General features: G+C 41.0%; 1 protein-coding gene across 4 annotated transcripts in view; it reads left to right on the top strand.

Annotated features, from left to right (window-relative positions):
- Nucleotides 1-26,833, top strand: part of Mylk4 (myosin light chain kinase family member 4) — a 103,469-nt gene that overhangs the window by 62,831 nt on the left and 13,805 nt on the right. For all 4 annotated transcript variants that reach the window (XM_028882536.2, XM_037205841.1, XM_037205842.1 and 1 more), the window contains 10 exons: nt 12,096-12,174; nt 12,504-12,942; nt 14,162-14,451; nt 16,265-16,370; nt 20,234-20,327; nt 20,407-20,516; nt 21,743-21,884; nt 24,817-24,887; nt 25,662-25,790; nt 26,465-26,617. In XM_028882536.2, the coding sequence (XP_028738369.2) occupies nt 12,096-12,174; nt 12,504-12,942; nt 14,162-14,451; nt 16,265-16,370; nt 20,234-20,327; nt 20,407-20,516; nt 21,743-21,884; nt 24,817-24,887; nt 25,662-25,790; nt 26,465-26,617 (1,613 nt within the window). The remainder of the gene's footprint in view (nt 1-12,095; nt 12,175-12,503; nt 12,943-14,161; nt 14,452-16,264; nt 16,371-20,233; nt 20,328-20,406; nt 20,517-21,742; nt 21,885-24,816; nt 24,888-25,661; nt 25,791-26,464; nt 26,618-26,833) is intronic.

The following is a 26,833-nucleotide window of genomic DNA, read 5'->3' on the forward strand; positions in this document are numbered from 1 at the left end:
TTTCTTCTCCTCTGGAGAGGTCTGTGTGGAGACTACCACTGCCAAGGAGGGAAGGTAGCCTTCACAGTTTGCAAGCACTGCTCAGGCTGAGGCTGAGTTCAGGAATTTTCTTGAGATACCACAGGGCTGCTAAGTTAGATCACATATACCCTATCCTCAGCCCATGTGCAAACGCTAGGCTTTACAACAAATGTAATGCTGAGTTTGTGTACTCCATTCACCCTGAGAGCCACAGGTGGAGACACTTGGGAAACTTGGTCGACTGAGTCCAGCAGAATTCTAGTTGACGTCCCAGATGCAGTGAGAGAGCCTGATCTTAAAGCCCAAATAGAGCTTATGCCTTCTGAGAAACAGACATGAACTACCAATGCGAAGAAAATAAGTATAGACTGCTTTCCCCCCATGAGCTACAGAGACATTCTTAAGGAGGAGCCCTGGCATTGGGAAGCCATCTTCACGATGGAGGGCAGCTTCGAGGAGTGAAGGTACTTGGCAAAGCACCTGAGAAGTGGTTTCTCGTGTCAGAAGCTCCAGGCTGGGCTCCTTGATGGTGTCAAGTTTTCCTCCAGTTTCTCTGTCATTCTGTGATTTTATAAAGCTGAAGGTACAGTAGATAGCATATGTGATATATGGTCAGGCTACCTACTTAATTGACATTAAAAATGTTGTAAAGACCACCTCGACCCAGGGCAGGTCTTATTATGTTGTCTAGGCTAGGCCAGTCCTGAACTGCTGGGCGAAAGTGACCCTGTTTCAGCTCCATAGACAGCTAGGTCAATCAGTATAGTGTTCCCATGCTTAGATGGGAAGGACTTTAACAGTAATATGTAAAGGCATTTATTCTACACCTGAGTCAGTGTCAGGCATCGAAGTTTCATCAAATATTTCAAAGGAAATAACTGCTTGCTCTTGCCTTCTGGAAAAATTAGATTCCAAAGTTAGAATACAGTGAACAGTGGCCATGGCAATGACTAACTCCAACCTCTCCTTTCTCATCGAAAGTATCCATGAAGTGTCTCTGTGCTAATGTGTTAAAGAAGCTACATGTTGAAGAAGTTACAGCCAGTGCAGCAATGTGAATAACAGATCTTAACTATGCACATTAAACAAATGAACATTTGTAGTGAGTGTTCTGATTTTGATTAGGAATAAGACATTTGTTGAGAAAGTGGTTAAATGGTAAATGACTTTACAAAACCACACTAGGAATAGAGTTCCAGATGTGAGTGGTGACATTTGCAGTCCTCTAAAGGTCCAAGAAGACTATAGTTTTTCATAGAGGTACAGACTGGCAATTTTCCCTACATGAAAGTACTTTGGGGCACTAGAGGACTCTGGGAGCTGGATATCAGGGTCTGCTGCTGAAGGAGAATGGTAAAGTGTATCCTATTGCAAGCTCTCAAGAAACATTTATCCAGGCATTTAATATGCTCAGTCACTGCCTGGAATTCATCTCTCCCAAGTTGCTAATGAATGAAGCAGTCAATCAATGCTTGTCTGGCACATGCTGGATACCAAGTTAAATGTCAGAGATACTGAGATGCCTAGGCAGGGTCAAACATGCAAACCAATACTTCCAACATGGTCTGATGTTACACATGTGTGAAGTTCATGGCCAACCAAGGTAGAGAATGAGGATGTGGGAGAAGCATTTTTGAGAAAGAATCTACAAAGGAACACTTTGCCAAGTTAGGTCTTGAATAATGCATTTGGAAGTCTACATGCTTTTTTTGTAGTATGGTTTCTGCACCACTTGCATCAGAACCGCTTGCAAACTTGTGAGAGATGTCCTTAGACTCTAAGCCAGATTAAGACTATCAGAAGGGAGGAGATTTATAAATTTTAGGACCATTGCCCCAAGCTCTAAGATTGAAAAATGCATTGATAGTAACCCTCTATTTCACTTACTATCCATTACACTCTTGATTTTCAAAGTCTTCTTTTCACTGTCTCATTGCCAGTTAACTTACAAAACTAGCAAAGGGATAGCAAGAATCACCTGCTTTTTATTGAAAAATCACATGGCCAGCAGCCCACTTTTATGACCAGGTTATTTCAAATTCTATTGCTCTTTCCTGGTCAGTATTGTTTATTTATAGGGATTCAGCAGAACTCAACTGTCAGAACACACTACTATCAGGGTCTGCTGCTGAAGGAGAATGGTAAAGTGTATCCTATTGCAAGCTATTTGAAAATCAAGAGTGTAATGGATAGAACACGCTACATTACAGTACAGTTCTGGAGGCCCCCAACATGCCTGATACTGACCCTCTGGTTATTGGTTATATGAAGGCCCTAGCAGGAAGAGAGAGGGGCTCCCGGAAGTCTTGGGACATCCCCTATTTAGCAATCACTATAGAGGTTTTTCTATGCTGAGAACCAGTAAGGTACCAGGGCACCAGCTGAATAATTCTCTGATGTCCACAAAAAAACAAAAAGCAATGAAATAAAAAGATGAAGCATGCAGTAAGGTATTTACGCTCATCATGAACTGAGGATTCAAACATACCAAGCACAGCCAGACTGGTGGTACGTGTTTGCAGTCCCAGCACTTGGGAAGCAGAGTTAGGGATAATCCTGAGTTCAAGGCCAACCTGGGTTATACAAGAAGACTTTGTCTCAAAACTGGAACAAATGTAACAACCAACAAATAAATAAAAAGCTTAAAAATAGAAATAGACAAGTATAGATTATTAAAAGGTATATATTTTTGTGTAATTTGAAATTTTTATTGATTTTAGTAAAGTCATTTGACATAATAACTATGTATTTTTATGGGACACAAATTGATTTTCAATCTATATATCCATACCATAGGAAGATTCCATTAAAGCTTATTAGCATATCCATTACTGTATCGACAACTTCCCTTTTTTTGTGTATGTGGAGGGGATGTTTAAAACCTATTCTTTTCAGTTTTGAAATATGTAATACAAAGTTAGTTCTAGTCACCATCTGATGAAACAGTTCACCAACACCTACTCTTATGGCTGGCAGAATTGAAACGTTAAACTTTTGATCACTGTCTCCCCATAGGAACTGGGTGAAAAAGAATTACTTTTTATCCCTTTATGTTAATAGTCACCTTTTAAATGAAAAAAAAAAAAACAAGTTAAAACACTTGTCTTCATCATAACTGTATTCTTTGCACTGGGGGAGCCAAACAAGATACACAGACTTGCTTTCTGCATACAGGGGTTCCTGAACTTGTAGTTTCAACCAACTGAATATTTGAGCATGTACAGACGTCATTATTTCCTAAGTGTGGAGTATAACAACCATTCATACAGCATCACACTGTACTGAGCATCATTAGGAAGCTATTGATAATTGGAAGCATGTGGAATATGTGCCATTTCCATGTAGGTGCTACACCATTTTATGCAAGAAACCTAAGCATCTGTGGATTTAGTGTCAACGGAGATCCTGGGGCCAGTCTCCTTCAGATACCCTGCCAGCTGTATTTCCTGTTCTTTGGAATTCACTCTTCCATGGTTGCACCGGTCTTAATGTTTCTTTTCTCTGAGGGCCAAGCCTGACCATTCTGTAGATCCCAGAAATTAGTAGGAAGTTCTAGGCATGGTATATGAACCATACATTGTCTTTTCCCAGCTTCTGCTGGGAGTCCCAGTCATTGTCAGAGTCTGGACACTCTAAGAACCTTATTGAAGTCATTCCCAGTGGTGGGTTCTCAAAAGTGACTCCCTTTGAGGCCAGCAAACAGACAGATCAATGTTGTCGGCCACTTTCTGTTCCTCACTGTCTTTGCTCTGAGCTCATGAGGTAAGAGCTTAATTAGCTGGTGAGGCAGCTAATGGATGCAATATTAAATAGACTTATAAGGCAATCACAAATATTTGTGTAATTTTCACACCAGTTCATTGTATGGATTTTCTTGTCCCATATCCTCAAGTTTTAATGTGCATAGGAATTATCTGAGGACTGGTTGAAATGCAGATTCTAGGTTCTGAGGTTCTGCCTGCCTGCCTGCCTGCCTGCCTTCATTCCTTCCTACCTTCCTTCCTTCCCTTCTTTCTTGTGCTGGTGACTGGACCCAGAGGCATGCATGCCAACCACCCACTGTCCCTCTGAGCTGCTCTCCCAGCCCTTGTGTGCATTTCTAAGAGGCTTTCAGGTACTGCTACTGCTACCAGTCCCCAGACCTGTCTTGAATAGAAGGGGCCAGACAACTAAAGGTTAGTGTACTTAGAACCAATTGGGTTTTAAAAATATTTGTTTATTTACTTAATGCTACATGCACGCTATGGCATGTGTATGATCAGAAGACATCGAGGAGTTAGCGCTCGCCTTCCACTATGTGGATTCCCGGGATTCCACTCAAATTGTTTGGGTTTACCAGCATAGCCATCTTACCACCCCCATCCCACCCCAACTAGTTTTTCTCTAGGGTTCATATTACATGTACCAAGTTTAGGGACATTTTGAAGAGCTTTGTAGCTTCTCACTGCTTTAAAATTGTAACCTTCTAAAAGTCATTCTGCTTCATAGTGTACTGTAGTGTTTCCTACTTGGGGGGAACAAGCATAAAGCAAGTCACTAGGAGCTTAAGTACTTTACCCAGTTAGTCTAAGTTTAGCTCTCTGAGGTCCCTACCACCCAAATGACTACACATCCCCTTACCCTAAGAGACACTGTTCTAGCCAGGCATTGCCAGCACGGGACACGACAGAGAGCTAGTCTGGGGGATAGCGCTGACAGGACACATGGTTGGGGTAGGAGACAGGAGATGAGGGCATAAAAGTGAGTCTAAAAGAAAATGCATACTGAGAACACCAAGTGAAATGAATGCTCTTAAAACTGTCTTCAGTAAAAGAAATCAAAAGGTTTATTGGGTGATGAAAAAACACTGTAAACTTCATGTACAAATCTTCCAAGATCTAGTCTTGTGTAGTATAAAAAGAATTTTATGTGTAGGACTCAATTTAACCAGATGACTGTAAAGGAGCAATGATTCCATGTGAATTTGGTTTTTCATTCTCCGACTCATGTTCACAATTTCTTAAAAGTGGCACTCCTGTTTTTAACATGCTCAAGTGTTTTCCTGCTGCAGAGTCCTGAGGTGGCCAAAGGCCACCATGGCTTATGGTTTCTAGATTTACTTTTATATAAAGATCAATAAGTAATTCTGTGCCTTGTCAGATGGTGTTTCTCCCTATCAGCTTGAGTCTTGACCTGGCTGCTTAAAACATGACCAAGAAGCAAGCGGAGGGTCTTCAGACAAAGGACCAGAAGTGTGGTTAGGGATATTGGCTTTTTATTTTACAATTCTCCTTGGGTACTCCATAGGTCACTTTTGCAAGGGGAGTTGGAATCCCCAGGGTCGTGCTTTAGACTGCTTGGCAGCTAATTTTGTATACCTGGGTCAAGGGTGAGAACAAGGCAGTGGTTTGTAGATACTCTGCCATGGATGAGATCAAAGGTGCATGCAGGTTTTGTGGGGCTGAGGAATCAGCACTTGACAAGCAAAAAGGACTGACCCAAACCAACACAGGTGGTAACTGCAAAGGTTGTGGTATGCTACAATCACACTACTGTGAGTGGGGTTAGGAGGACCTCCAGGTCTCACCCCTTTGCTACCACTTCTATTCAAATCTTCAGGAGCATTCACAGAATATTTGTCATTGAAGAATACGTGGAACAAAAGAAGGCAGATGTGGAGGGAGGGTGGCAGGTGGGTCAACAGGTTCGGAAAAGTCATTGTCTTGGGAAAAGAGCAAAGTCAGCGTGCCATCTGGGGAAGGAGGGAAGTAGAAAGAAATGTAAGGTGCTGAGAAATGACTCAGCGGTTAACAGCACTGACTGCTCTTCCAGAAGTCCTGGGTTCAGTTCCCAGCACCTACGTGAGACTTACAATATAACTCCATTTCCAAAGGACCCAACACTCTCTTCTGGCCTTCTCAGGTTCTAGGCACACATATAGTACACGCACATACACACAAGCAAAACGCTTACACAATTAAGTAAAATAGGTAAAGTTTTAAAAAGGAATATGAATCTTTTATATGGTATCTTAGCCTGGTTCAGCTCAGCCATCTGGTATAAGATGAAGCAAAATAAGATATGCATGACAGAGTACCCAGTGGGACTAAACATTAGGGAAAACATACAATTTTCTTTTTTTAAACTGCTTTTTCTAAAATTGACAGAGATAGGCTGGGTAACAGCATGGAAGGGAGCATTCACAGTTGTGACCCATAGCCTGTACCTTAATAATGTTGGGGTAGACACTGGGGGTCCACACTCTGTCTTCTGTGGCCAGCCTAGGTCACTGGTCTTCTAGAACTCTTTCAGACATACCATCTATGTGGGCCTTGGGTTTTGGGTTTGCTTAGCATGCATGAGGTCCTAGGTTCAACCCTTAATTAAAAGAGAAAAGGCCTTTGTCAGCCAGCAAGGACTGGCCCAAGAGGATGATTGGAAAAACATGGTACTGTACTGGCTTTTTCTGCTGGAGAAGGCTGAGGGACGCAGCAGTTTGCTCTTCAAGATTAGAACAACAAGAACCCAGCAGTCCACCTTATATGTTCATGTATCCTTCATTTGACAGATGGTCTAATTAGACTTCGCTGAACTGGCTGCTTTAGCATCAGACCCCTGAAGTCCAGTTTTCATGGTTCTGAATGAAGTACTGTTCACAGATTTGTGGACATGTCCCAAGGCTTTCATTTTCTGGGCAGGGTTATTTACTCAGGTGACTGATCCTGCTTGATGTCATCTACAGTTCAGGGAGGAGCCGCTCGCTCAGTTCTGAGGTCAAGGCCAACACTTTCCTTCCTGGTTTCGGTCCATGGGACCCCATCCTAGCTTATCCCATGCCAATGCCCACAACACAGACTGTACTGTGTGAGAATTCTTCCTGTCTGACCAGCGACCCAGGGTGTTTTCTCTGTATTTAGAGCACAGGGAATTGGAGAGCATCTGCAGATGAAGAAAAATAGGTCTATTTGCAAATGATCTCTAAGATTAATCTTTCATCAGGCTGGTGAGATGCCGCAGCAGATAAAGATATTTGCTGCCATGTCTGGTTCTCTGTACTTAGTTTCCAGCACCCACACGGAAGGAGAGAATCAACTCCAGCAAGTTGTCTTCTGACTGCCACACTCTGCTGTGGCACACTCACTCTAAACAAATAATAAATAGATGCAAGATGTTACAATTAATGTTTTATATTCAAATAGGGAGATGTAAGTCACTATTTCTTCTAAAAACCTTTCTGTTTGTATTCTGTCAGGAATTATTTCTTCTCATTGCTCCCATTAAGAACCTAGTTAAAATTTAACAAAGTCATTTTAAATTGTTATAATTTTGTTTTTATATTACTAGACATTAGGTTAAAATGACCGGAAAGTGTTCACCATGGCATTACCACAGCAATGAGACACAAAGCCACTATTCAGGGAGCAGGTTTGGTTCTGTTCCATGTGTGATGTTATGAATTTACTGTTCTGAAGCAGCTCTAATCCCCAAATGCAGGGATGTGATTATCACATAACATTTTGTTCTGAAGTGAAGCAAGGGATATGCGCATCGGTGGCAGGGATGCATGGGCAGTGGTCCTCAGGGAAACCTTGCTTTTCTGTGAGGAGCCTAATGGCAGAACACGCCTGCACTAGCAGAACCGTTTCTGCAGGCACGTCCTCCCTTCAGCGCACATTGCTTTCCTGAGCAGTTTTTTAGAGCCCCAAATTCTCCTGTTCAAGTGCTAGAGGACCAAAAATAGAGCGAAGGCTCCATATACCAGTCGGAGGACAGATGTGTCCCTCAGTGGCACAAGAACTGACTGCAGGATTGTTGAAGTCTAGTGAAGTTTCACTTTCCCTGTCATTGGTCAGGTTAAGTCCATTTTTTAATTGATTTCTAAAGGATTGTTTTTATTGAATGGGTATGAAAGAGGGAACAGGCAAAGTTGGATTTGCGGGTTAATTTCCCACCTAGTCATCTCACTGCTTCCAGGAGAGTCGAGGTGTGGCTCGAAGTGGGTTTGAAGTACAGGACAGAAAGGAACTCCTGCCCTGGCAGTGGGTGCTACCACCGCGCATGGTTGAATCCTTTGGCAAGTCAAATTCTAGAGGTGACATGGGTGTAAAGTGTGTGATGAGCAATGAGAGCAGGTGTTTGAGCAATGAATCCTGACCTCATATAGAGAGTTTATTGTAGAAAAAACACCTGGTAAGAAATTAACCGAGAGTTATAATTATGTGCTTGTTCTTGAACCAGCTAATTAGAATGTTTCCCCCCTCAAAAACAGACAATTAAGAAAAATCAGAATATGGCTGAAATAGTGTTGCCTAGTAGCCTACCTTGCTTTCTGTTATGTGTGATAAATAGCAAGACCAAAATGTGCCTTGGGGAAGAAAGGGTTTATTTGGCTTACATTTCCTGATTGCAGTAGGTCCTGGAGGGAAACCGGGAGAGGAACTCAAGAGAAGCAGAGGCAGGAACGATGGAAGAACGATGCTTCCTGGCTTGCTCTCCGTGGCTTGTTTAGCTTTCTTATACCACCCAGGACCATCTGGGTGATATTGCCCACAGTGGGCTGGGCACTCCCACATCAATCATTAATCCAGAAAATGTCCCACAGACGTGCCTGAGGCCAATCTACTGGAGGCAGTTCCTCAGTTGAGATTCTTTTTTCTGGGTGATTAGTTTGTGTCAAGCTGATAAAAACTAACCAGCATGCCTAAAAAAATGGGTCTCTGAAATATTTGATTTTGCACAGTTATCAGTAAAAGGTTAGCCCACTCTAAAATATTCACCAATTATATACATTGATAATGTGTGTGCACACTTATTTTTAGGAAATCATTATAGTAACACATAAATTATGTTTGCCTAATTTTATTAATATATATCTTAAAATATGTAAAATACAAATCAAAAAAGAATTGTTACAAAAGGAATTGGCAGGCACTGGCAAAGGTATCCATATGCAAATTCATACATATTTTTTATTTAATTAATTTATTTATTTTGGTTTTTCCAGACAGGGTTTCTCCATGTAGTTTTGGTGCCTGTCCTGGATCTCGCTCTGTAGACCAGGCTGACCTTGAACCCACAGCTCTGCCTCCTGAGTGTTGGGATTAAAGGCGTACACCACCACCACCACCACCACCACCACCACCACCACCACCACCCAGCCATACATATTTTTTAAATGAATAAATAGACAAATCTATTCTTTGTCTATCTCAGCCAGAACTGTGAATGCAGCAGAGAAGCACATCCCTCTTTGCAGGATGATGGGAATGGTTTTATGAATTTCTTCTTTAACAGCATTGATCCTGACTTCTATATTCATAGAAAGCAAATGTCATTTTTAGATGACAGGTAAAATGTGTCCATAGATCTGTGTCCTGTTGTACGAACTTCTATGGAGGAATTGAAATGCAAAGTGAAATGCAGAATAAAGGTCCACATGGTTGCTACATAGGGAGAGAAAAGGAAAAAATACTAGTTCTGTTTATTAGAGACACTTCAGTTCCTCTAGATGTCAGTATTACATAGGGAAATAAAACTATAAATAGCCTGTGGCAATGAATGGAGGTCTTGCATTATTTAAATGGTAAAACACATGCGACTCATAATTACAAAAAGGAAGAGCAGCCCTGCTTGGTGACTGGCTCCTGTGTCTTCAGCACTGACAGTTTCCATGCTTGGCCAGGCCAACCTCTGAATGAAGAATGTGGACACCTCACGCTCACCTTTGCCAGGATACTCGTGGCTCAGACTGGTTCCACAGAGTTCTGTGGCCAGACTCTCACTTTTACATATTCTGATGGGCTGAACTAAATGAACACACACCAGGTTTCATCATTATCCAGTTCACTTTGCTCTTACTGTCGTGTCTCTGCCACACAGGATGAATCGCAAAGCATGGTGCCTGCCAATACACCAGACATTTTCATTTCAGAAGGGAAATTACCAAGAGACAAATATAAAACGCCATCAACACAATTTGTTCAACTGCCTTACTTGACTAACTTGAATATAGACTTTTCAGGTTAAAATGAAATGATCTCTTTCTCCCCTCTTCCATGTTAATTCTAATCTTTTAGCTAACAAACACATACGAACACATATGTCTTCCTTGCTGTGTTAATGCTTTTTTTTTTTTTTTACACTCCCTGCTCTTGCTTTTCTTATTCTATGATGCTTACTCTTCAGTAGATCCCAATATTAACTATCCAGGTTGGCTAAAATCCCTTTCTATACCAGGAAAATAGTACAGAGCATGCTGCCACTTAGAGAAGAGACCAAACAGAGAAATGAATTAGAACCCTGACTTCCTTATAAAAATGTGGTTGATGGTCAGGCTCTCTCAAAGAATTCCTGTGAATCACCAGTGAGTTAACCATGCAGAGTACACTGAAGAATTTCTAGTAGACTTGTCTGTGCTCAGTACATGTAGCCATCATTGTCATTGTCATTCTTATCTCCATCATCATGACCACACTATTATCATCATCATCTTCCCTGTTATCACCATCATTACAGCACCATGACCACACCACCATCATCATCATCACTACGTGATGTCTCTAGTCTAAGTACCATGGTCATAATAAACCCAACATCTAGTAGGAAACAAACTGGCCAAAACAGTTCAGTGAAGTGTTATATGGGGCACTGGTATTGGCCTAAGTGCCAAGTTCTGTGCCCACATACAGAAGTAGCAACTGGCTTTGCCTAAGGAAGTGGAACATTCTTTACTGCCATCTCTGTACTTGCACATAAAAGTGAGAGGCTTCCTATAGCTTTGCTCTCCACCCTTGGCTTCCTATAGATGTAATACATATGACTCTGTGTGGTGAGGCGCCCATCTGGAAAAAGGAAGCAATTTCATAAGGATATTTGCAATTTGTCTTAGGCACAGCAGTGTGCACTTATGTGATACTTCATATTTGCAAACCCCTTTGAGTTCTGCTCCAAAGAGTGGGGAGACTGATTTTTCTGTGGCTTCATATGACTTTATCAATTTACAATGTATAACTTAGAATTTGTGTGGGCTAGCTAATCTTTACCTTTCACACCGTGTATGGAGAGTTTGTTATGCTAATCTGGGGAAACTAGGATTGTGCGAACGTGTAACTGCTTGGGAGGAAGGCATCTTCTAGGGAAAGGAAGAAGCAATTGTTAAGCTAACTGCCTTTATCTCCTCCAGGTAGTTCAGAAAGCTCATTCACATGTGTTCTCTGATTTTTCTTCAGTTGATACATGAACCAAATCAAAATAACTAAAACGGAGGTCAGGAGCAGCTTACGGATTAGCCGTACCCATCAATGAGATCGTGCAGATGGGTTACCTTCCACACCATGACAGAATTTCTTTGAAAATAGTGAGCTCAGCCGGCGGTGGTGGTGCACACCTTTAGTCCCAGCACTCGGGAGGCAGAGGCAGGCAGATCTCTATGAGTTCGAGGCCAGCCTGGTCTGCAGAGCAAGTTTCACAACAGGCTTCAAAGCTACACAGAGAAACCCTGTCTCAAAAAAAAAAAAAAAAGAAAAGAAAGAAAGAAAGAAAGAAAGAAAGAAAGAAAGAAAAAAGAGCTCATTTTGTTTTGTTTGATATTGCTGTCTATACAGAGTTTCATTAGTTCAGACTTTTTTTCAGGTTATATGACTATTAATTTCTGTGTCTTTTCCCATGTTTGAATTACATAGTATAATAGTTTCAACTTGGGACAATTTTTGCCCTTACTTCTGAGGAAATTTAGTAATCTTTGGAGACATTTTGCTTTACTAACATTATTTTTAATTGGCAACATTTCATATAGACAAGAATAGGGCTGAGATTTTCATTTTGCACAGCAGGGTAAATATAGTCAGCAATAATGTATTATGCACCGTAAACTGAGAAATTAAATTTCAAATGTCTGGAGTCATTTTTTTGGTTATCAGAGCTGGAAGGCAGGCTTCTCCTGGCACTGGTGGGGAGAGGCCTGGTATAATGCTTAAACATCATGTCATGCTGTGATGCTCTTTACATGAAGAATTGAATAGCCCATGTCAGTAGCGCTGAGGCTAAGCAGTGTGTATACTGTAGGTAACCTTAATTGCTTGATTGTATTCCCACAGGCTGAGGAAAATGTGTGGTCCAACCCTGCATTGAATGAAAGGACAGTTGTCAAAGGTGGAAAGACATCAGCGCTCACAGGTAACAACATCCTTAGGAGACTCAGTGGTTATGGAGAGAGTCTGCTGTTTCTCTTATTTGGAGAAAGTCACACATTCTTAAATCCTGTGGGGAAGAGGGCTGTTTTCTTGATATTTTTATCTGATTGGCTTTGGACTTGCCAGCGATAGATAAGAAAATCTCTTGACACACAGTTTTCAGTCAGAGGGCATATTTCATTCTGCCTTGCTTGTGAAAACTTAAATCTATTGTTAAAAAGAAGCCAGACTAGAGATGCCATTGAATGAAGCCAAAATTAAAGTGGTCATGTGAATTCTTCATTAAAATGTTTTGTGTTTTGTGGCTTCTAGAGAGACCAGACCAGAAAGACCAATTCTCCTCCGAGAAAGAAAAGGTTACCAAACTCAACAGGAAAAATGCTGAGAAGACCAACACTTCTGAAGGCCAGAGGAGTTATACCATATGTCATAAGGAAAGACAAGATGAGGCAGACTTTGTTCCAAGGAATTCCACAGAGATAAGAGAGAATGCAGGTGAAAAAGATGGTCCATGCATAGAAAATCTGGAGAGACAAGAAAGCAGCATCCTGGGAGATAAGCGAGACACTGAGGATAAAAATGGATGTCCATCTTTCAAAGGAGGGAAAGATGAGCTTCCTTCTAAGGAAGATACCAGAGGGTTAGCAGCTGAGAAGAGAGCTTCAATAGCTGGGAGTGAAACCGTGCTGGGCAAACACTCAACTGAAAATCAGCACATCGATGAAATGAATGGCGGCCCATCCCACAAAAGGTAGTGTTACAGTTCTACACATCCACAGCTCCTGTCTCCTAAAGGTCTTTGTGCTATGGTATGGGAGCCCATTTTGGAAGAAAAATGAAGATGTTTTTAAAGGCAATGTTTAGAATTCACTCCTATCTTATATTGATTTTTCATGACTACATTTTCCTATTATCTGCTATTCCTCTTTCTTCTTGCCAATATTTTCAGTTATTTCCTCCCTGCCTCCCTCCCTCGCTCACTCCCTCGCTCCCTGCCTCTCTCCCTCAACTATCCATCTATCCCTCCCTCCCCCTTTCAGTTCCTTTTCCCTTTCCTTCTTTCTTTACTTCCCTCCACTGGGGATGGAGCTCAGAGCCTTGTTCAAGCTAAGTCTACACTTCCTCCCCATCCCCATTTGATTGTATCTAAGTCTTACACCAACATTAAGATCACAAATTTTGATATCTTCAGTAATCAATACTACTTAAAGAACAAGTAAAAAGATTTATTGTTTATCAATGAAAACATATCCTTTCTAAGGCTAAGAATTAAATAATGATTATGTTGAGTTGTAAATTAAAAACCCAAATCTGAAGGAGTTGACCTAATTCATTATAACTAAGTTTCTTAATTAAAATTAAAATGAAGAAGTGTCATGTACAAATTCAGGAATTTTTATATCCAATTAAAGTTAGCTTTCTTAAGTATGGTATTTGTTTGGAGCAAAGGGTATCCAAACACCTCTGATGTCTTTTGGGGGTCTTTAAGATATAATTGTTTCTTAGCTTTAATGTAGTACATTTTAAATTAATCATGAAGAAATCTAATTCCTATATATTAAACACTCATCATTATTGAAGTCCATCATGACAAATTGTGCTTAGGAAGACCAGCAGCTGCCAAAACATGCCAATTAAGCCAATTCTTCCACCAATGATGGTTCTTCTGTGGCTGTCAATCTTTAAAGAGATAACTGCTTCTTTCCTATAATTTATCTCTTCTGTTAATTTAGTTAGGTTTTATAAATGACCACTTTTGGTTTCACAGTGAGGTCCTTGGAAGACTCTGTGTTTCCAGTAATCTACTTAGATTTGATGTCCTCAACTGCTGGACTGGTCACCTCTGTGTCACAGAGTGCATCCTCTTTGCCAAACACCATCCTAAGGAAGTCCCAGTCCTAAGAGTTTTGACAATCTGAACATTTTTTTTCTTGAAACATTGAGAGTTGCAAATGGATTTTATTTTCCAGGTGCATCAATAATATAAAGGCCATTTCCATGCCAGGAATCCTGGGAAATTCAGTAACCGGATCCACTTTTCAGAATGCTGAACAGACAGAGTCTGCGGGCAGCAGTAAGCGCAGAGTGGCAGAGGAGTGTTTCCTAAGTGAGGACAAGAAGAAGAGCAGAATGGATGTAGTGAGTATGGGGGAAGAGCCCACAGTTACAACAGAGGAAACCAGACAAGCCAGGAGCCTGGATGATAGACCTCAAGATGGAAAAACCACCTCTAGACAGCAAGACCTGGTGGTCTCACTGGGTAGGAAATGTTCTATGTTCTGTACTTTCAAAGCTTCCTAACTATCCCCAGCAAGCATTCCAAATGAATTTTTCTTATTCTAACAGCTTTAAGAAGACATATGCCATATTAGTACTATTAGTGTGTTTAACTTGAACACTCTTTGTGCAGGCAAAAGAAACAGTCCTGTCTGTCTGTCTGTCTGTCTGTCTATCTATCTATCTATCTATCTATCTATCTACCTACCTATCTACTTATCTCTCTATTATCAACTATTTATTTTAGATGTGTGTGAATATGTGTATAGTATATGTGTGATGCCGATAAACATGTGTGCTCAGGGTGTACACCTGTACATGTGTGGAGGCCAAAGGAGGACACCAAATGTTCTGCTCTATCATTTTCCACCATATTCCTTTGAGACTGGAACTAGGCTGGTGGCCTCAACATTGGGGTTACAGGCACAATACTAGGCTTTTTACATAGGTCCTAGGGATCTGAACTCATGTCTTTAGGCTTGCACACAAAGCACTTTTACCCAGCCTGAACAAAATCTGAAGCAGTGAATGCTTCCTGAAGAAATCTCTCCTTTTTTATTTCAGAGTATTTTTATGACATGAGAGGTGAGTATTTACATAAATTAGATTCGAAGATATTTGTGCTATCTGAATATAAAAATGCTAAATTAATTAAACAAAATTAATATTACTATTTGATAGTATACCTAGAACAAGCTAAATGATCAGGAAATATATATTGGAAAAATGCCAAATTTAAAAATCATAGCTGTTTTGGAGCCAGGCAGTGGTGGTGGCCCACACATTTAACCCCAGCACTCAGGAGGCAGAGAAAGGCAGATCTCTGAGTTTGAGTCAGCTTGTCTACAGAGTGAGTTCCAGGACAGTCAAGGTTACACAGAGAAGCCCTGTCTCAAATAAACCAATAAATGAATACATAAAAAAATAAAGAACATAGCTGTTTCCACTCCCCTCTCTTTGTACCCTTGCTTTATGTGTACAGTAGCTGTTTTAATAAGTAAATGAAGATGAACAAATTCATGGACAGCAATGGCCATGGGAAAATATGAAGACCATTAGGAGAATTATTATTGAGTAGCTCTGCATGTTAGGATTCATGCTGATGTGGACTATCACTTAAATATATAAGATGGAAGGTGGAAAATGGGAGAAATTGAATAGCTAGCATATAACTTACATAGTTTTATTTCCATTCAGCCAGGAAAAAATCATCTCTGTACTTTAAATGACTCTGAAATAAAGCCTAAAACATTTTACACAGTAGTATACAACATCAAATATTTCAATGACACAAGGAAATAATTCATGTTTCTTCTTTTTATCTCTGCTTTAGTCAAAATATGGATAATACAGGATCAGTTTCCAAAAAGACGAATCAATTAATTTCTCATGATTAAATGAAAAATGGTTTCAGGCTTGAAAGCATTAAGAAAAATGTGCTGGAGACAAACCAAGACTCCTGTCCATGCTAGGAAAGCGCTTTCCCACTGTGCTTCAGCTCTAGCCCTGGAAGTGTTTGATTGTCTTGGGATGGCAGACTTTCCTCTGCCTTGCATTGTCTAGAAGTTACCCTAAAGAGTTTGTGAATAACATTGTCTCTCAGAGACACCTGATAAGATGGCCATGAGTTATAGACCATTCCTACATGAAATGGAAATGTGTATTAGGCTCATCGGGAAGAAGCCAGGATTATATTTCAGTTTTGCATGAGCTGATTTTTACTATGAGATGTGCTGCTTGATGATGGAAGGAGGTCAGACTTCTTGATGGACAGCCCTTTTCTTCTCCTCTTATAGATGATGTCCCTGCTCCTGCAGCCCCATTTTACCATCGGATCGTAATGGCCAAACACTCTGCAGTGGACTGTCTGTTCACCGTGAGCAAATCTGAGATCCTAGGAGGGTGAGTGAGGCTCAGTTTGAACAATGTCTCAGTAAAAGTAGAGAATCTTCCCAAGGCAGAGCCTAAGAAATGTTCTCTGGTCTTGACTCAAGAACTGCAAACACTAAAAAACAAACATTTTAAGAGGTTTTAACCATTTTTTGAAAATTGTCACTTGTCCCAGATGGTTGACATGGTAGCTATACTTTCCATTTAGCATCTGTTTTATTTACTATGTCATAATATCTGAGAGTAGGAAAAACCTAATGAAGTCAGCAGAAGAAGGTCCAAAGGCAGGTTTAACCCTTAGAAGGCGAAATGCAGGAGTGCATGCCATCTATGTATTTCCAGGGGGCGTGGATTTCATCTTTCCACCACTCTTACTGGTTTTCCATTTCTGCTGTGATAGCTTTCATTGCTGTTTCCATTTCAGTTGATTGCTTTCCTCACTGAGTGTCATCTAGGTGCACTGTCTGTTAAAGAAGGAAGATTAGAGTCCATCAGGGGGCAGGGTTACACTGGGGGAACTTTTCCTTTCCTGCTTTAGCCACCATCTCCCAATGACTTCCTGTAACTCAAAGCCTGCCTAACAGGATTTACTACCATCCCCATGTTTATTTAATGTAGTGGAAAACAGCAATTATATACACAACCAACACATGGAGGATACGCATGATGCCTCAGTGTGGTTTCCTCAGGATGCTAGGGGGTAATCAGTGAATTTTGTAAAGTCTTGTCCTCTCCTTACCATTCCATATTCCCTTGCCCTCTGCCATGTAGAAACACCTGAACTTCTTCCTTGGCAGCTGATCTTGGAGAATTCCCTCCAGGCATGTGGGGATAGAATGAGGGAGAAATGAGGATTCAGAACCCCAAGTATAAGACTGAAGTATTTGGGTCTTCAGGGACTTCAGTGGCAAACCAGCAACTACAACTCTGAAGGAGAATAGTTATTTGCAGAAGAAACTTTGAAATAATTCCCAGGGTTTGTCCTGCTTTGGGGGACAAGTTTTGTCAGTGGCTCCTTTTAAAGTTCTCCTCTGCCTCTTTGGGCATAGTTGGATTTGAGGTCTGATATTGCTTGTTATGGACTCCCCTCAACATTGGTGGCCATGCTGTGCCCACCCAAAACCAAAAACGATTAGAGGAGCATAATTAGGTGTGCATTGTTTCAAGATGTGGCATGGCCACCAAGCACATGTTGCCTATGAGTGGTAAGGAGTTATGCAGTAGCTTATCTTTTTCTTGGAGGAGATATTGAAACAGGCCAAATACCATGGAGTTCTTGGCTGTTTTTCTAGGTTTGTCTCCTGCACGGTGGCATTAGGGTATTTATATATCAGGCTCATCATTTAGGTTAAGAATCTCTCCCAATGTGTGTAAAAGCTCAGCTACTAGGTGGCATTATTGGGAGATGGTGGAGTCCTTAGGAGGTAGAGCATAGCTGAATGAAATTAGGTCACTAAGAGTATGTCCTTGAAGGGAATAGTGGAACCTCAGTGGCTTCTCATCCTCTCCTACCCTTTGCTTCCCAGCTGCCATGGGGTGAGCAGCTCTTCTCTCACCATGATATGCTGTGCTGTCCATGCCCAAAGCAACAGGGCCGGTTGACCATAGGCCGAACCCTCTGAAACCCTGAGTCAAAGCCAACCTTGAACCTTTAGGTTATCTCATGGATTCCATTCATACAAGGGAATCTGATGAACACAATACCTCATGTCTATGTTTAGCTAGCATGAGGATACCATTTTGGTGTTCCAGCATGGATCCTACAAAGTGGCCTCAGTATCAAGGTCCTTCCAGAACGAGTCATGTGAGAGCCTCAGCATGGACATATATCATTGGAGACAGACAGTGAGGACATCACTGCTGACCAGACAGTTCTAAGATTAGTGCTAATGATGGAAAAAGACATTTTTTTTAAATCACAGTGACATGTGTGTTCATGTGTGCCAACACGGAGGGCCTCTAGAGTGGATGCTGGAATTGAAGTAGCCACTTAAAAATGTTTATAGTGGTACAGAGTAATTCTCCAAGATCCACCTACTTCTGCAGTGGTTGGGCTGCTACGACTTCCGTACACATCAAACATGGTCACCCTCATATCTGCAGGGAACAGGAATGTGGTCTTTTCTGGTTTACTGTGTTGTTAAGGGACCTTTCCTGTCACTTTCTTCCATGATAGCCACCAATACACAGAGCAGAGACATGTGTCCTGACTTACTTTATTAAATAAGCATTAAGGGAAGCAAATCAACTTGCTTATGTGTGTGCATTTCTGAATATGATTATGTGAGAAGTGTTAGTATTCTGTTTCCTATTATACTGAATTACTGAGGCTGGGTACTGCATAATGGATATAGGTTAAGTTAATCTACAGTCCTGGAGAGTCAGGAGCATGGTACCAATATCCACTTGACTGTGGTGAAAAATCCTTTGACGGCATCACATCATAGTGAATCAAATCATGGAGAGTGAGAGAGAGAGAAAGCTAGAAAGGGGGAGGGAGAAGAAGAGAGGAGACAGAGACAGAGAAGGGGGAAAGAGAGGAGAGAGAGAGAGGGAAGGTGATAAGGTTTGCTTTATAACTACTCTTTCTTGAGAACTAATTAGGGCCCAATAAGAACTACACCAATTCATTCTGAAGACCTCTAATGACACAGTTACTTACCACTAGGTCCCAGCTTTTAAAGGCTCTATACAACTACCAACACCACCTCTGTTCTGATGACTTGGTTCCTACCGCTTAAACCTGTGGGGACACACTTAAACGATATGCATAGCAGCAACTGTCTTATTAAAGTATTAAGCTGATATCTAAGCTAATCTAAATGTCTTCATTGGGCCTCTTTGGACACAACATATACTTTTGATTTTATGTATCTACGTGCGATGTTATTGTTATTTTATTTAAATGCAGTTTCTAGAACATTTTTTTATACACCTGACCCACAGGTTGTATTGTTCATATGCTTTCAAATTCCAATTTTCTACATTCATATGCATTCAGAAAGATTCTATGGTATCTACAATAGTGGTTTTCAAGTTTTAGTATGCTTATGAATCAGCTAAAAGTGCAGACTCCAGGACTTCACCTTCCTGCCTGCGTAGGGCAGATGCAAGGTCCAGGAAACTATTCTTTTTGCCCCAGAAGTTATTTTTAATGTCTATGCTAAACAAATAACATTTAAACACAGGATAAGGCTATCAGATATTTATCTAAGTAAAACACACAGAGATATATTAACAATTCAAATTCTAAAATTAACCATCTTCAAAGAAAAAATCTTGATTAAAATTTTCAAGTTTAATTATTCCTCTTTAAAAATTTCATTTTATAATGGACAAAATAGATCAAAATTACCTTCAAAATTGAAGTATGGCTTAAAACTAATCAACTACTTCAACACCATAATGTACAAATGCAACTTAGATGTCACTCTGTTTTAAACACTGTCATTAATTCAAAATTCAAGTGAAACCTTGGGTACATCTACAGGAGACACTGACCATATTCCTCTGCCCTAACCAGAAATAAGTATTGGCAGACCACTGAGGCAAATTAACTTCTAGGATTTAGGTCAAGACGACAGACATGAGTATAATTCAAGACATAAGATTTTCAGGACTCACCCATTCCCTTCACATAGTAGATCTCTGTAGTGGACAGTGTTTCCGACTTGGAGGAATAACAAAAGACAAACACAACTTCCTAGGGGGATATAGGTGATCCACAGAACTCACTTTGGCCGATGCTGAGACACACTTGCAAGTTTGTTCACTCAAGAGACAAATGCCTGGGAACTCGTGCTGTCCACCTGGCAGGGACTGATGTGGGGCCCTGCAGACAATAGTGCCTCACTGAACTGTCTGTTCTTTGGCAGGGGGCGTTTCGGCCAGGTTCACAAGTGTGAAGAGAAAGCAACAGGTCTGAAGCTGGCTGCTAAAATCATTAAGATTAGAGGTGCAAAGGACAAGGTAAAGGCCGTTGGAGGTGCATCTCCTCTCCCTCTGGGCCAGTCTCCACCACACTAGTTGACTCTTTCCTTCTCCTCAGGAGGATGTGAAGAACGAGATTAGCATCATGAACCAGCTGGACCATGTGAACCTCATTCAGCTCTATGATGCCTTTGAGACCAAGCATGACATCATCCTCGTCATGGAGTAGTAGGTGTCCTCTCCCTCCCACCCATGTTCACACACCTTCTGCACAGTGCTCATGACTCAGCCGGAACCATGGGCAGTGCACCATTGGATCTGAGTTGCAGGAGACACGAGATCTTGCCAAAGTCAGAAGGGAAACTGTTTCTAAATGCAATCTCCCAGCATGACTCACAGATCAGGAGCAGCAATACAAAACAGATGCAGCCTGTATCAAAATAGATGCAGTTCTGTTGTTCCAAATCAAGGTTGGACTTTATCCTGTGCAACCTAGAGGAACGTGGTTTGTGAACTTCGACTCCTTCAACAGTGATTTCTCTCACCCTCAGGAGTATGTTCTAAATAAAACCTTTAGTGGATGCCTAAAATTGGAATGGTACTCAGCCTACAGGTACTTAAATGCCCATGGTAAAGATTAACTTCTCAGTTAACAGCTCATAGTGAAAGAAAGTGATTACAACAATATATCAAACAAAAATTATGTGACTGTAGTCTCCATCTCAGAATATCTTGCACTGTACCCATCACAGGTGACCGTGAGTGGCTAAAACCGAGCAAAATGAAGCTGTGGATGAGGGGTGGTTAAGCATTCAAGAGCACAAAACACATGCCAAGCCCCTGATGCTAGGCCAAGCAGCTTCATTTCAGAATCACTTATGTAAAAACTCAATCAGCTCAGGTGGTAGAGTGTCTGCTTAGCATGTGTGATGCCCTGGTTTTTATCCAAAGTCCTACAGAGGCCTACACCAGCACACCTACCACAAAACTCAAGCAGTTCTAATAGTGAACAGACACTGAAAGTTTCTTTTGTTTGCCATGGTGAATAAGGCATTTGGAAAACTAATGTGTCCAGCATTGGCCACATAGAAGCCCTTTGCCATTACACTTAATCTAAGAACTCAAAAGGTGAAGACCTTGACTCACTTTCTGTTCACACTAGAATCCAACCTCAATGTGTCCTTGGGTTCTCTTCACCACTATCTGTTAAGTGATACACACACACTCAGCCACCAATGACAGGGACTTTGGGACTTCAGATGTGTGACACTGAAAGGTCTATACATAAGGTATACTGAAGGTGTCCAACATAAGCATCATGTAACCCATACAGCAAAGAAGGCAAGGAAATACCTGTTGTGAGAGCTAGAAAAACTTGGGTAGCAACTTAGCACAGGAAAAACACATGGTGTTCATGGAGTCAGGACTGAAAGTTCCACCTCTTCCCTCCGCAGTGTGGAGGGTGGGGAGCTGTTTGATCGCATCATTGATGAAAACTGCACCTTGACAGAGCTGGACACCATCCTGTTCATGAAGCAGATCTGTGAGGGGATCAGGTACATGCACCAGATGTATATCCTCCACTTGGATCTCAAGGTAGGGCATGTTTTTCATGCTGTGAAATGCAAAGCCTCCTTAGCTCTTCCCCCATGGTCAGGGGACCTGTGAAATATTATGTACCAACGTTGGAAAGTTGTGTTGTCTCTGGTCATGTTTTCAGGAATTAGTAAAAATCTGGATTTTTTCTTTTCTTTTCTTTTCTTTTTTTTTTTTTTTTGAGAGATGTCTTGCTTCTTTACCTAGCCCAGCCATGAACTTCTGAGCTCAAGCTATCCTATCAAAGTCAGCCTCCTCATTTGGTGGGAGAGACTCATGTCACACCACCTAGCAAAATCCAGATTTTCATCTCATTCTCAACAACTGTCACCACTTTCAGGGACTAATATTTGCATGCCCATCTTTAGAATCTTTTGTTGAGATTATTATAAATTGTCTCTATTAAATCAACACAGGAGGTCATTTCCCTAAAAGTGTAGAATTAAAGGCAGCACCATTCCCACAATATTCCTGCCATCTCCTTACTATCAGATTACATGGTGAGAGTATTTTGGTCTTTAATTCCCAAGTTATAGTTACCATTTCAGCTCTTAAGAATCCCCAGTAGCCTCTTGAATTCTTCTAGGAAACTCCGGTTTGGGATTTGCTTTCCTGTAGGTTTGCTAAAACACCAAGTAGAAGCCATGGAGAACGGAACGCAGGGCAGCTGGAGGGTGGGGATGCAGTGCCAAAGAGAAGCGAGGGTACTTGTTCACAAAGCAGAAACCATGAGGGAATCCAGTCCACTTCCTTCCTCCTCTTTATCTCTCTCTCTCTCTCTCTCTCTCTCTCTCTCTCTCTCTCTCTCTCTCTCTCTCTCTCTCTCTCTCCCTCTCTCTCTCTCATTATGAAGTCTCCAGAACGTCACATGAGATAAAACCAACGAAAGACTGGACCCTACCTAATAAGCCTGATCCAGTCTACGTTAGAGTTACTATCACAAAGTGCATCTTCTTGTGTGGCTTGATCATTTCCTCATTTCCCTGTTTGCACAGCATGACAGTGAGATAAATTGTGTATTCTATGTAACATACCATATATTGTAAGTCTCCAGGGAAGGTACAGCTGAATAAATCTGGCCTCCTTAAATAGGTTTCCATGGGCCTCTCTTCCTACAACTTGGCTTCCCTCGTTGTCTTGATTTATGTGCCTTGCCTTTCCCATTCACTGTTGCACAGGAGGAGGAAGGGGGGGGGGGAAGTGGGACATAAAACGACCAAGTCAGAGGTTAAAAATCATTAGCAAAGTCCTTGGCCACGGACTGAATGTGATAATGCGCATTTTCAAGGAGCACTTTTGTTCACTGTAGATATTCTACAGATATCCCTAAAGGGATTTGATTGGCAGCTGGAGCCAGGAGCTGACGTATCATAAGTCAAATGATTCCGTCTGTGGCTTTGTAACACTGATTGAAGACTTGCAATGGGCAGTTTTAGTTATGGCCTATATATAAAGATAATAATAAAGGTGACAGCTGGATGGGTCACGAAGGACCAGGTATTTTTTCAGAGAGCTCCTTGGAAGACAAAAGACTGGTGACATTGAGTGTGCATCACTGCAGGGAGTCAAGAAGTGACTCTAAAGTATTCTTTTTCATCATTTTATTTTCTGAAAATCTTAGGTGATGGGCAGTCTTAGTTTTAGTATCATAGTAATTTTTTTTGAAGTGCCCTCTGTTTCTTTATATTCTGCAAAAGAATTTTCAGGATACAATGGTATTCTTTGATAATAGGACAGCCTTTACTTGTTCAACCCATTATTTAAGCATGACTCCAAATGCTTTAGTACAGCACCCACCTCTGTAAAATGGCTTTTATTCTCAGACATCTGTTTTAGAGACATTTTAGGAAAGGGCATCAAAAGATATTATACACAACCAAATGGGCGATTAGATATTGATATGAAGATACTACATCATTTCACGAAGTGTGTCTGGGTTTCTGCCTCTCTTGGACCTCCTTTCCACCAGACAGGATGTGGAAGGAGGTGTGGTCCGTATAAAAGATGGGGATGGAATCCTGGGTACCTGGCAACTTCGCTATGCCCAGCTCTTAGTGGAGTTGAAATTAGAATTTAAGAGTTCTTGGCTCTTCTTTGAAAATGCTATTTCTTTTTTTTTAATGGATGACCTTGGCTTTAAATGAAATTACTTATTTTTCCCAGACTTAAGGTTTTCTATCCCAATAAATATAGCTACATCAGCAGGACATTCCAGGGACACCGAAAAGTAGTGCTGTAGCTTGACTTTGTTCCCCTCCCCCAAGCCTGTCAGATTAGCAGGCCAAGTTTTACTAGCATCTAACTCCAAGGGAACACTTAGTCAAGGTTTTTAAGCACTGAAACCGAGCTCAGCAAAACCTTGCAATTTTGGAGATGAAGAATGAGTAGGAGACAAAAGCCTCCCTTTAGCATGCGACTTTCCCATAGACAAAGCACACGGGAAAAGTCTGGAGGTCAAAAATGTTCGCACTGTATTGCGTATTCAGCATGGTTGTTTAAGTGAATCAGGCCATTTCTCTTGGAACTCGTAAATCTTGAGGGAAATATTCCTCCAAGAAGGAAATATACTTAATACTTTAACAGGAGGAGGGCTCTGTCAATTCTGAGCTGGCCTCCACCAGCCGGTTTGGAAAGTGCTGGAACAGCTTCCCCTCTCTGTCTCTCCTCTAGAAGGCCCATGCCTGAACTCATGCATTATGGCAATCCCTAAAACCATGAAGAGGGACAGGCAGGGTAATGCAAGGTTGGCAGGCTACCCACAACCTCATCCACCACATAATTAGAGAAGAAAATACCCACACAGACAAGCCAGCCCCCAAGTGAAAGGCCTGATATGTTTTTCCTGAGCATCTCGTATTTTTAGTTGTGGTTCAAGGACAATTTGAGTGAAAGATGGTTGTTTTCATTGCTAATGTGTCTCTTTCTCTGGCAGCCTGAGAACATCCTGTGTGTGAATCGGGATGCTAAGCAAATAAAAATTATTGATTTTGGATTGGCCAGAAGGTATGTCCGTTTAGATGTAAGTACAGGGATAGAGGTACGGGATGGGAGCTTCATTCTTTACAAAGACTATCTGACATGCCCCAGATCTCATACCTTCATTTAATTTAATGAAAATTACTTTTACCCTAACCCTGTTAAAGTTAAGATTTGAACATTGAGAAGTTTCTATAACACAGGTAATGGAAAATGAAAAGTGGAAACTTAGTCCAGTGAAGTTTATTAACTTATAATAAATTAGTTTAGAATTTGTGTTTATCATAATTTTTATATTTCATTTATAAAGAGAATATTTACTTTAAAATGTTAGTAGTTTAAACAAGGTATAGAGGGTTCTGATTTCTTAGGGAAGCAAATAGTTTATATGGGCGTATTAACAGCTCAGAATACTAATACATAGAAAACAGATGATGTGGATTATTACAGCATCTTGTCAGTTTGGAAGGGGTTGTTCTGGCTATGTGCATGTGAAAGGACTGTATCAGGGTATTTGTCACGACCCTATTCAGATGTTCCAGTTATTCAGAGTGGTTTTCTTACAACAGTTTCAGAATATTAAGGTTTTATAGGATTTATTTTTACTTTTGAACCCCTGGAATATCAGTCAGTTTTTGACACTACCACAGATAGGCAATTTCTGGCAAAAGTTAATTTATTTTTATTTGCTGCATAACTGAAGGTGGTTTGGCCTTATAGATGGTGTCTGTTTTCAATAAAGTTCATTAGTTTTGATTTCGGATTGACATGCCCCCCTCCCTTCTTGTTCCTCAATTTCAGATACAAACCCAGAGAGAAGCTGAAGGTGAACTTTGGAACCCCAGAATTTCTTGCCCCTGAAGTTGTGAACTATGATTTTGTTTCCTTTCCTACGGATATGTGGAGTGTGGGCGTCATCACATACATGCTGTGAGCAGCTCTCTCATCTCTCACACACTCTTCCTGTAATCTGTGAATATTCTAGGAAGCCTCACTAGAATCAAAGCCTTGACCCAGGTCTTCTAGAATAACACAGTGCCATCTCCTATTGCTTAGGTTCTGTTGAGTCTTACAAGTGAAAGGAGTGAATTCCTTTCCCCACTGTATCTGAAAGAAAAAAAAAAAAAAAGACATGAATGTCTTCTTCACAGGTCACTTTGAGTCCCAGGTTACCAAGAGCCCTAAACACTGTTTGTTTGTTTGTTTGCTTGTTTGTTTGTTTTATAAAAAATCCTAGTTATTGATCTCTTTGGGTCAGTGTACACTGATCTGCTTGGATGGCACCTCAGCAATGATATTCTGGGGTTTGCCTTCTGAGTATGTGACAGTACCTTGTCTTGCCAGCTGTAAAATACTTGAAAAGAAATCTTGTTTTATTTTGAGCTTTAAAGTATAGCTATAACCTTCAATGCTGCAGTTGCTTAACTGGTAGTTTGGATGAGAGACATAGGCATGGTCCTGGCTGCAATGATGTATTATATACTTAGAGTTTATTGATATTTTCCTGCTTTTATTTTTAAATGGAAAAACTAAAATGTATCCTATCTATTAGAGATTCAAAGACTGTTTAAAAAAATACTTACCCTGAATTCTGTGTCTTGTAGACTCAGTGGCTTATCCCCTTTTTTGGGTGATAATGATGCAGAGACGCTGACCAATATCCTGGCATGCAGGTGGGACTTAGAAGATGAAGAATTTCAGGACATCTCAGAGGAGGCCAAGGAGTTCATCTCTAAGCTCCTAATTAAGGAGAAGAGGTAAGCCAAGTTCATCTCGTGTTATAGGAGGAGTAGGGATGATTAGGTGTAGAGTGAACCATGGAGTTAGTAGATTCCATCCTCTCAGTGGCATCCATAATGCCTGTGCAGACTCTGAATGCAATGAGGTTTGAATCCTTGACCAAATCTGTTAGTGACTAGGACTGTTTCAGTCATGAGGCTGGATGGGACTGAAAAACTTGTCTCTTTCTGACT

The sequence above is a fragment of the Peromyscus leucopus genome, chromosome 5, assembly GCF_004664715.2.
Source record: "Peromyscus leucopus breed LL Stock chromosome 5, UCI_PerLeu_2.1, whole genome shotgun sequence".
NCBI lineage: Eukaryota > Metazoa > Chordata > Mammalia > Rodentia > Cricetidae > Peromyscus > Peromyscus leucopus.